Source organism: Macaca thibetana, chromosome 3 (assembly GCF_024542745.1).
Source record: "Macaca thibetana thibetana isolate TM-01 chromosome 3, ASM2454274v1, whole genome shotgun sequence".
NCBI classification, from domain to species: domain Eukaryota; kingdom Metazoa; phylum Chordata; class Mammalia; order Primates; family Cercopithecidae; genus Macaca; species Macaca thibetana.
Window position 1 is genome coordinate 178,997,654 of NC_065580.1, and position 12,229 is coordinate 179,009,882.

Sequence of the window (12,229 nt, forward strand, 5' to 3'; positions counted from 1 at the left end):
TCCCGCCATGATTCTGAGGCCTCCCCAGCCTTGTGGAACTGTAAGTCCAATGAAACCTCTTTTTCTTCCCAGTCTCGGGTATGTCTTTATCAGCAGCATGAAAATGGACTAATATGCGCATTAGTCTACATGGTTTATTCTAACATGTTAAGGACCACTAGAACTCTGGTGTCTATTCCAGACTCTGTATTGGTTTTCTCTAACCCAAGTTAATAGTTCAGAGTGCTGAGAAGCTTTGGAACAATCATCAAGGAAGTGAAGATACTGTCTTTCTCTCCTTGCCTCAATCTGCAGAAAGGCTTTACCTGACTAATAATCTAAGTCCACCTCTGCTTATCCTCCCCCAGTTTTTTCTATGACTGCATCTATAATTTAACAAACATTCATTGAGCACGTATTGTACTTATTCTGTTAAAACTGTGGGCGTACTTATTTAATGTTTGTCCGTCTCTACTAGGTTGTAAGCTCTGAGCTAGTTTATTCTCCACCAGTAGGTGGTTTTATTCTCCACCTACTGTAAATAAACAGTATGTGGGAAATTTTTATGTTTATTCAATAAGTAAACAGTAGGTGGGAAATTTGGGTTAATTTTAATTAACAAACAGTAGGTGGAGAATACTTGCTATGTATTTGGTAAATATTTATCCAAAACTGAATCTCTGAATTAATGTTTTTTAATCTTCACCTGCATCCAGGTTTTAGAGATTTTTTCCCCTTTCCTTTTCCATTCTCTAGAGTGACAAGGGTGGGAGAGAAGAGGGGTGTATAATAAGAACAGCAACCAACACAGGAAGAATATTCTCCTTTCTTCCACGCTTCCTTACTCCTGTGAAGGAGATGAAAGAAGGCTTTGGCAATTCTGAAAAGGCCCCCAATAGCTTCCTTTCCTTTGCTAACACTCAAAGATGTCAGGCTTGCAAAGGGGAGGTTTTCAAGAGTAATCCATGTACCTTGCATTCTAGAATCTTAGGTTAATGTTTCCTTCCTATTCTGCAGAAGTCACTGAGCAGCCCTTACTTTAGCTATACGTAATTTTTTCTGAGAGAGTGGAGATAAATGCAAAGTTCAGATATATATTCCTAGATAGATAGTCTAAATTTTGCTTTTCTACTTCCACACTGCTACATGCTCCCACCGGTAACATCTTCCAATAATATGGTAACCACACATCTTGTGTTGCCTGACAAAGTACTAATTTGCCCAGAATGGTGCAGTTCATACCCTGATATTTAACATGTGGTTGATTTTCACATCCTACATGAAGCTTATTTTTTAATTTCCACAAAAATAATTATTTTCTTGCTCTGATTTTTAAAATTCACAGCATATTTCTTCTCCAATAGTTAGCTGTATAAATTATGCCTCCTTATGTGGACACACCAGTCTCATATAGGAAAAATACTATACTGTAAAATATTCTGTATCCTTAATGCCTAACAGTGTCTTGCATACTAGGAAGTCAATAATTGATTTTTTGATTTTTAACATTTTTAAAAAGACTACAAATTACAATGCGAAATACAATTTTATCTATTTGAATGTTAATATAAGTACATTTTCATTGAGGATGTCTTAATGAAGAAGAAGTAGAAACTCTGTCATTTATTGTTCAAGTAGTTATCTGAAATTCATGTCAAAATTGTTGGGATTTAAAATATTTTACAAATTTTTAATCAAATTGCACAAAATTTTTTGAATTATGAAACTGCCTGCTCACTTTCTGAGCTGTACCATTATAATTTCTAGTGTGGTACTGAGGTCTCAAAACCTAAAAGACACAGAAAACACTGGAGTCCAGTGGCCATATAACCAGACTTCCTTCCAAAGAAACCTTAAGAGATATTTTGTGAAACTCTTAGGATTCATAAAACACACTCTGAAAGTCAGAGTTTCAATCAATAAATAACTATAATATCCTGAGCTAAGGGTCTAAATGCTCAAAAGCTAGAAAAAGTAATCCAAGCTTGATAGACGTAGTTTGGCTGTGTCCCCACCCAAGTCTCATATTGAATTGTAGTTCCCATAATCCCCACGTGTTATGGAAAGGACCCTGTGGGAGATAATTGAATCGTGGAGGCGGTTTTCCCCCACGCTAGTCTCATGATAGTTCATGATAGTAAGTTCTCACAAGTTCTAATGGTTTTATAAGGCGCTTCCCACTTCACTCGGCTTTCATGCTTCTCTTTTGGCTGCCCTGTGAAAAAGGACATGTTTGTTTCTCCTTTTGCCATGATTGTAAGTTTCCTGAGGCCTTCCCAGCCATATGGAGCTGTGAATCAATAAACCTCTTTCGCTTATAAATTACCCAGTCCTGGGCAGTTCTTTATAGCAGCATGAGAATGTACTAATGCAAAGCTCATAGATGAAAAGACTTCTGAGATTCCAAAAAAAAAAAATGGAGGACAATTGATTCATCTTACTTAATAACCAACAGATGTAAATACACTGGACATTCTAAATCTATATGACGTGAAGGTAGAAAACTATTCATTTTTGAACATGATAAAAGTTTCCATTCCTCCCTGGATTTATATGAATTAAAAAGGAATACAATTTAGCTAAATATTTGTCTGTCTTTTCTGTCTCACCTTTAGTGTTCTGGTTTCCAATTGCTGTTCTAGGTTGTCATAGCAACCAAATGCTATTTTCAATAAGTTTTAGTAGAAAACCTGTTTGGAGCACGTAATTTATTATAAGTGGAATGCATTCAGTTGGCTGCATGTATGACAGATTCTTCTATTTTATAAGAAATTATATGATCATATTATCCTTGGTGACTACTACTTCTTAACTCTTTTATAACAAAATAACCCTTAAATTTTATAGACAATAACAGGAATTACTTCATTGCAGATATGCCTGTAGCCAATCCAAAGGGTTAACTGGGGTTTAGGTTTAGTCTCCTCCAGCCCAGTACAGACAATCTTCATAATCAACATATTGTTTTGTTTAAAATATAGATTTATCATATATTCAGTATTCTAATTTTTAAAATTTTCTTCCGATGTTAATAGGAATATACTTGCAGAAAATCTAGTGCAAAATTAGAAAAAAATGCTTAATGTGACCATCAGAAGGTCCTATTAAAAAAACATGCTCAGGCTTTTACATATTCTTCTGCTCTAAAGCTTTTAATTACACTCTGGACTACAGAACAAATGTTGGACTTCTTTGTCCCGCATTTGTGGCCCTTCAAATTCTGACCTTCTTTATCTTTTGTACTTCATGCCCGCATCCTGCTTTCATAAATCAGCCAGCACCACCGAGTGACTGTCTTATGTTTTCTTACCACACTGGGCGCCTCTATAATTTTCTTCACCTTTGCAATGCCTGGCTCTTACGTTATTAGTCTCCTAAAATTGTCTCTTCTTTTCTCAAATAAGCCACATCAGGCCGCTTTCTTTCTTTCCTTTTCCAGATGGATAAAACTTATTCATTTAGTACTTGAATAAAATCTACCTTCTGGAACTGTTCATACTATTTAATTTTTCAAATTACTCAGCTGCTCACATGTACTTATTTTGCCTTCTCAACAAGAAGGTAAGTTCACCCAGAACAAGGACCATGTCTGGTACATCATTTTCCAACTCAACACCAAAGTTGTCTATTTTATTTAATAAAATTTCTTTGCAGGGCCTTCACTGCAGAACTTTTGTTCTACCTCCTTTTTTTTTTTTTTTTTTTTTGGAGGGAGGCGGAGCGTCGCTGTCGCCCAGGCTGGAGTGCAGTGGCGCGATCTCGGCTCACTGCAAGCTCCGCCTCCCGGGTTCCCGCCATTCTCCTGACTCAGCCTCCCGAGTAGTTGGGACTACAGGCGCCGCCACCACGCCCGGCTAATTTTTTGTGTTTTTAGTAAAGATGGGGTTTCACCATGTTAGCCAGGATGGTCTCGATCTCCTGACCTGGTGATCCGCCCGCCTCGGCCTCCCAAAGTGCTGGGATTACAGGCGTGAGCCACCGTGCCCGGCTTGTTCTACCCCCTTCTTATTTTCCAGTGACATGTGTAGATAACTCACTTTGTGCCCATACATCGGCAGCCATATGGGACCACTTCTTGTAATTAAAGGTAAAGGAATGGATTGCTCTCTGCGTCCCCTTTTAGTTGCATTATCCTCTTTTACACCAGATATTGCGTAAATGTTACAAAGAACCACTTCTTTCATGAGTTACCCATAAGAGATCTTAGCATACACTCAAAATATGCATAATGAAAGCTTTCAAGAGGACTGAAAAAGCAGGCAAAAAAACATGTACCAGAGAGAAACAGGTGTTTCTTTCCGGCTTAAACACCAGCTGTGCCATTTTGAGGCTTCAGGACCAGTAGAGGACAAGAAATAGTCCACACTCTGCTTCCATTTCCGGCACACCTAAGGAAGTCACCTGATAACCTTCCAAGAGAGTTCCTGCCTCAGCAAGTAACACTCTGTGGGGAATAGGCTACAATCATCTGGCAAACATCACTTGCCACTCACGGAGGGAACTCTGATGGCAGTCACGGGGTAAAAGGAGAGCGTTGGAATGAGAGAACATATTTGTTTTTACACCAAGTAGTATTTATTGTCTTTAAGGTTAAAATAATAAGGTATGATTTGTTTTATTGCACTTATATTAATGTGCACAATTAACCAAAAAGCCTTGGACATGGTAAATGTTCTTTCTTTATTCCAGCATTTAAACAAGTTAATGCTCTATTGATTCATTGTGTGAATAATATAATCTGGAATATCATTCTTCAATGTGTCACCAAAAAATTAAAATATTATGCATTCGGCATTGTATGTTTTAAAAAGTTATGGTTGGAGTATAGACAGTATTTTAGTGGTTTAAACTTTTAAACCTTGATTATATTTATTGTTGTAAGTCACACTGTAAAGTATTAAATGAGAAAATTTCAAATATGAAATCTTTTCATTGGCTCTTTAGAGGAGAAGAAAAGGGAATGCATAAAGTCTTACCAGCAGCAGCCTAACCATTATGAAATAAGTCCAAATGATCTTATTTTTTTAAAAAAAGGCCCCAAATATCGGCTCTGGTGTTTTAGTAAAATGAAAGCTGAACTGTTAAAGCTAAACTTAGGTCTTCACACTGGATAATGTTATCGAAAACCCTGGGACTTAATTTGGCCTTCTTGCTCGTAGGAGAATAACTATAACAATAATAACGGCAATTAATGGTTACCATGTATCCAGTGCTGTTTTGAAAGATTTAATATATTAACTCATTTCATCCTCATGAATGTTTTATGACATTACAGCTGTCCCCAGTTTTAAAGATAAGGAAACTGCAGCACCAGGATGTTAAGTACCTTGCCTAAGGTCATACATGCAGCAAAAGGGTGGACAGCTGGTATTTCAGCCCAGGCAGTCTGGCTCTAGCATCTGTGTTCTTAAACACAATGTCAAACCACCTCTCAAGAATGTGCTTTTCTTTATGATAAGTGAATTAAGCCAGGCACAGAAAGACAAAAACCATATGTTCTCACTTCTATGTGGAATCTAAAGCAATCCATCTCATAGAAGCAGAAAGCAGAACAGTGGTTATCAGAGGCGGAAGAGTGGAAGCAATGGGAAGATGTTGGTCAAAAGGTACAAAGTTGCACTTAAGAGGAATAAATTATAAGTATTTAAGGTTATTGATATGTTAATTAGCTTGATTCACTCATTCCACACTGTATGTGTGTATATATATGGATAGATAGGTCATATATATATAATATATATATATATAATCTCATAACATCATGTGGGCCCCAAAATTATATGGACCATTATAATTATATGGACCCCATAATTATTTTTACTATTTTAATTTGTCCAAAACATTTTTAAAATAATGTAAAACATAAAAACATAATTTATCCTGCTGTGCTACAGAACTGGTAAGACTGGAGACTCCACTAACCATTATTATTTCCTCCTTCAGATACCTAATTCTCCAGCCAGCACACAGTCAAATATCACCAAGACTAAATCAATGTTTCCCAAAGGTGACTGAGGTGGTTTAAGGTTAGACATAGATTTTTAAAAATTTAATACTGCTATGGTCTGAATGTTTGTTCCCCACAAAACTTACATGTTGAAACCGAATCCACAATATTGTGGGTATTAAGAGGTGGGGACTTTGGAAGATGATTAGGGCAGGGGGCTCCCCTCTCATGAATGGGATTAGAGCCCTTGTTAAAGAGGCATTTGTTCATTCCTTCCACCATGTGGAGACACAGTCAGAAGGTGCCACATATGAAGAAAAGGCCCTCACTAGACACTAAATCTTTCAGCCTCTTGATCTTGGACTTCCCTGCCTCCAGAACTGTGAGAAATAAATTTCTGTCATTCAGTGACTCAGATTATGATATTTTTGTTATAATAGCCAAATGGAATAAGATAAATAGTTATATATTTATTTTACATATATTAAGAAATCAGTATAATTAGCACATTGAAAACAATCATTTTATAAATATTACTGCTTGAATAAGACAATAAAATAGTGAATAATTTATATCATGTTAAAGCAAAACTATTAAGTAAATAATAGAACTCATGGTCAACAAATTGAACAAATGCTAAGTAAAGAATTAATGGTAGAAATGTTGAAGACAGCATGTGTCTGATGGAAGTTTGCCAAACATCAAGTTCAACAGTACTCTTCTCTCTGAGCTAAATTTCCACATAGACCAGGCCTGGAGTGTTCCAGTGAAACTAGGGCAGGATCACTAGAACTGTGTTATAGTGTGGCTAGCCCTCCCCATCATTTTATTATATAAAACTATATACAAATTTCTCCAGTGGTAACTACCCAGGACCACCAAGACAGTCATCCCCATGACAGTGCCATGGCTTGGGAAGCCATTATCCAGAACCCCACACAGAGCACAGTAGGACTAGTCTCTGCCATCCTCAGAACACCTAACCAGGCACTTTGGTAAAGGCCTGAGGAGCAAACAGAGGGAAAAGTAAGGACAGATGAAAAGACTCTGAAGCTGGATGACTTTTGCACTTTACAGTAGAGACTGAAGAAGGGAAGTGATACAGAGTGGATGAAAAAATGGTGAAAGAACCTTGAAAAGAGATGTATCGATACTCTTTTCAATAGGTTAAAAAACAATGCAAGGCAAGCCACACAGTCATGAACCCTGAACTACAACCTGGATATTTGAATGGCCAGTTCGATGCTCTGTCCAGCCCCATTTTCGGAAAGGCTTCAGGCTTTAATGGAAGTGATAGTTGGAAAAGAGACATGTTTAAATTAAGTCAAATGGAAGCACTGCTGTGCCAAGTCACAGAGTTAGCACACGCACAGTGGCTGGCAACCACGGAAACAATTTCTGCTGAATAGGTTATAAAATAAATAAGCTACCACAGGACACTCTCTGAGCAGTGTCATTTCATGATGTTGGATCCAAAACCCTGAGCATTTTAGCATTTTAGTAGGCTGGCAGGGAAAGGAGCTGAAATTTACCTTGTCAAAATCTTTATTGGAATACTACTACTTTATCATAACATTGATTAGTTCTTTCTTCAACTTAGAAGATGAGTAAGATGGTTTCTTCAAAAGCAAGCTAAAATGCCTGTATTCTCCCCAGTGGACTATAGTATCACTAAATTAAAAGGCTGCTTTTGTCCTTAAGGTGTTCCTACCATGGTCGGGGTTACATAAATATTGGTTGAATTGAATCAAATCCATTATAAAGGTTGAAACACCTGTGCAGGGATAAATGAAAATCATCTAAGTACGAATGAAAGAAAAAAAAATCATAAAATAGAAAAGCATTTGTATTTCTAGCAGTTTATATTTACTTCTTTTATAATCATCTTTTGAGAAAGTTATTAGCATAAAAATAATTTTAGTCTATAATGACAAAAATTATGCCAAAAGCATTATAACTATGATTGCTTAGTGATTCATAGTCATACATTTTACCTTTTGATTGGTATTTTAACATGTAATGCTGCTATTAAGAGACATATTAGCCCACCTTTGGACTCCAGACAATCCTCTTTAAACAAGCTTTATATTTATGAAATGCCACTAGACATAAATTTTCTGTTAAGTTCTTCTTTGCATTCATATTTCCTTTGCTTTGTTTCTACTATTCCATAAAAAATTATGAAACCATATTACACGGTGTCAACAAGCATCACAAATAACAAAATCCAAGTAATCATAACTCTCAATAGTTGACATTCTTTTTGGTTTTTATTCCTCTTTCCCCTTCTTACTAATCACAGAAACGTAAGAATATTTAATTTAAAAATCACAATTTCACAACAAGTAACTAATAATGCTAATTTTGTGATTCTGAATGTAATCCTGAATCTTGCATGATTGCTTCATTGAAAATCATCTCTTCTATGTCTTCTATGTAATAAAAGAATAACTATCTGTGTCCTACAATTCAAATGATTTATATAATTTGGTTCCAGATCTTCCCAGCTCTTTTCAGCAAGGAATTTTTTAGCAAAGCAAACTTTATGTGGAGCCAGGACTAAGAGGACCGTGAATGGCATTGAGAAAATTATCAAAGGAAACGAGACCATTTTAAAGGTAATAGCTTTCTCAGGGTAAGTATAGAGACTTTTTTCCCCTGAATTCCACAACTACAACCTACTTAATCATTTGAGGTACATTGTATTACTGCTCAAAAAAATTTACTTTTTCCTCACACCTTCTTTGGGAGGAGTGTGATTCCCCACTTAATTGATTTGACAGTCAAGTCGCTGCTTGAAAGAAAATCTAAAATTCACGGTATTGGCTTTAGGGCTAAATACAGGTGACTAGGAAACTACTTCTTTATAAAGATTATCCTTTCGTGTTCCATGATTGAATGCTGGGACTGAAAAGAAAACATGATGTAGAGATTATCACAAGATTTAAGACTTAAGTCTGATGCTGTAAAAGTGTACAACTTTTGGCGGGGGGGGACGTGTTCTTTGGAGTAGGGGTGAATACATTCTGTAGGCAGAGAAAAAGAAGTTAATATTTGTTGTCCAGAAAACAAATTCTGGGTAGATTGTATTATTATTCCACAAATATCCATTCTCCTCACCCTAACATCCATTATGTTATGGATTATGAGCATCCATCCCATTGATACTGGCTTGATTATGTGATTAGTTTTGACCAAGGGAATGAGATGGCATACACTGTTTTTTTCACACAGCAGCTATATATATGCATGCTTACACATTTTGATTTGGTCTCTTATTTATTCCCTTCTGCCGTGAGAAAAATATGCCAGTGTTTCCTCATCTGGATCTCAGAATGCCAGATATATTGAACACACCTGATGCACACAGGGCCTGGAGGAGAGGTGCCTCTGCCATCCTGCAGACCTGTGAATAAGAAATGAAAACTTTTTGATGTAAGCCACTGAAGTTTTACGCGTTGTTTGCTATTCAAAATTGTCATAGAAAATCTTACTAATACACAAGTTCATGAGCATCAAATCAGCACTCTGCACGTATGAGAAGGCAAAAGTCATATTTCACCTGATTTCATCTGATACTACCCTCTTTATACTTTCTTCCATTTTTATATATTTTATATGCTCCATCATATTGCAAAGGCATATTTTGGCTGTCGTCTGTTGTTTTTACTATATGTCCCTACAACATCCAAGAAGCTACAGAAGATTCATAAATAAATTATTGACCTCATGAGTTCAACCTAAGCATTCTCCCAGACACACTTTATAGACAGTTAATCTGAGAGGATTTGTCTTTGTATGGTAAATTAGGAAGGCATTGATAAAAACTGCACACTAGCTGCTATTTTAATTTGGTGAGGTAAAATACAAAAAGAAAAACTTGCGATTGAATTGAGTAGGGATCTCATTATTTAAGTATTATTCCACTATATATTTTATCTCATTATGTCAACACTTTTAGTTAAGATGAAGCCTCTTCTGTTTTACAATAATTCTAAAGATCACTAATCAAAACGAAAAAGAGAAAATGGTTGATAAATCAATCAATCTAAATGAAAGAAGGGAGTCACGGCAGATAACAGAGTTTTGGGATGTACAAGTTCTCTTCTAGCTGCTCACAGAATTGCCTAAAGGATCAGGCTGGCCCAAGAGCATCTTTCCATGCCAAATTATACAGCAGAGAACTGAAAACACAGCTGGGATGCTTGGATTATGTGTGTGACAAACCCCCGAGGAACTGCCAGCCAGATGCCCGCAGTAAAGCCAGTGTTCCTTGCGTAGCACAGACATGAAACTAACGATGCATCCCATGATGCAGCCATTAAGATAAAACCATCTGTGGGTTTATTTATTCACCATTTTGTCACTTATAGATGTACATTAAGAAAAACAAAAAAAAAAACATGAGAGAGAACGCGATTTACATGAGAAGTTTATTAGTACATAGACATGGCCTAATGACTACTTGTCCAGAAATTTGAAACTCTATCATTCTACTGTCTCATGTTGCAACATCCACACTCTTTTGTGTGTGACCCCAGTAGCTTAAAAAACTAAACCATTGGCAGCAATGAGTAAGCTATCAAATTAATTAATTTTTAGTGTGAAATATTGATGTAGTACGTAAGAGGACTTCAGGAAAGTCAATCTTAGATTAATGTCAATAGTTTTTAAAAACAGTGAACAAATGGCAGTACCACACAGATGACTAGGATGGTTCCCATCCATTTAAAAGATAAAAAACTGAAAAATTGGTGTGGTCCAACCATAGCCCACTTATTATTGTTAGTTGTCAGTTATATAATAGTGATACTCATAATAGTGACTTCAACACAAAAGTCTTGTTCTTCTAGAAAGTTGGAATTTTGTTTGTATTTATTGCAAAGCAATATTTTCATTTGGATTGTTACTATAATTTTTCTGTGCAGAAAAATATTCCCAGCAAAGTATTGCAGAGATTTATTTTATCTATACCATAAGCAAGTGAATATTTTATAAATCATTACAATTTATAAAATGTTTTATACAATTTTAGTATTTGATTCCATTAACTATCCTGTGTGTATTACATAATATCATCTGCATTTAACCATAAGGCACCCAAGACCTGGACATATCAATTTTCCTGTCCTCCCATGTCATTGCATAGATGGTAATTGGAAGAGGCTAAACTTGAATATATATATTTTCTAATCAAATTGACTTTCCACTATGTGAAGAGAAAATTTACTAGTTTATTTTCATGTTTGTCTTCTTCATATGAGTATTACATAGACAAGGCAAAATTAAATACCCACTACACACAACATATATGTTGTAAAGTTTTAAACGAGATGTTTAAACAATGTTTTAAAATGTGAATATCAGACACAGAAAATTTTGAGTTTTTATGTTAAGAATCTTGGTTTCATAGCAGAGCTGTTGATGTTAAAACCTAACGCAATTAGAAAATTCTACAGTATTTAAGTCCAGTATTGCTATGGTCTGAATGTCTGTGTCCCCCCAAAATTCACATGTTGAAATCTTAACCCCCAAGATCTTGGTATTAGGAGGCGAGGCCTTTCTGGGGGTGATTAGGTCATGAGGCCAAAGCCCTCATGAATGGAGTTAATGTCCTAAAACAAGCCCCAGAAATCTGCCTTGCCACTTCCACTGTGTGAGGACACAGAAAGAAGGTGCCGTTTATGAGAATACGGGCCTTAACCAGACACCAAATCTGCAGGAGCCTTGGTTGTGGACTTTCTAGCCTCCAAAACCGTGAGAAATTTCTGTTTGTAACCAGTTTATGCTATTTTATCATAGCAGCTGGCACGTACAAAGACAGCTATTTTGCTTAAAATTTGTTTGGCAGAAAGATGCAGATAAATAAAAAGAAAAGCTTAGAAATGTTTCAGAAAATTTAAGCTTTTTCTGGGTTGGTAACCATCATTTCTCTCTCTCTCTCTCTCTCTCTCTCTCTCTCTCTTTTGGAGAAAAATAAATTACTACTATTTTAATCAACTAGTTTAAATATTTGAATCCATATATTTATATTATATTAAACATATTTCTATTAAACATATATTATATTTTAAACATAGAAATATTAGCTGGGTGTGGTGGCATGCACCTATAATCTCAGCTACTTGGGAGGCTGAGGCAGGAGAATCCCTTGAAGCTGGGAGGCTAAGGTTGCAGTGAGCTAAGATCACGCCACTGCACTCCAACCTGAGAGACAGAGGGAGACTTTGTCTCAAAAGAAAAAGAATAAATAAATAAAACATTGCCTTTTCAATCATGACTCATTTTATCTATAACTTAAAA

The 12,229-nt window shown here is 36.1% G+C and overlaps 1 protein-coding gene across 1 annotated transcript in view; it reads right to left on the bottom strand.

Annotated features, from left to right (window-relative positions):
* Positions 1 to 12,229, bottom strand: part of CHODL (chondrolectin) — a 456,335-nt gene that overhangs the window by 30,259 nt on the left and 413,847 nt on the right. Inside the window, exon 5 of the mRNA XM_050782173.1 lies at positions 9,284 to 9,332. Coding sequence (XP_050638130.1) covers positions 9,284 to 9,323 — 40 coding nt within the window. The 5' untranslated portion in view covers positions 9,324 to 9,332. The remainder of the gene's footprint in view (positions 1 to 9,283; positions 9,333 to 12,229) is intronic.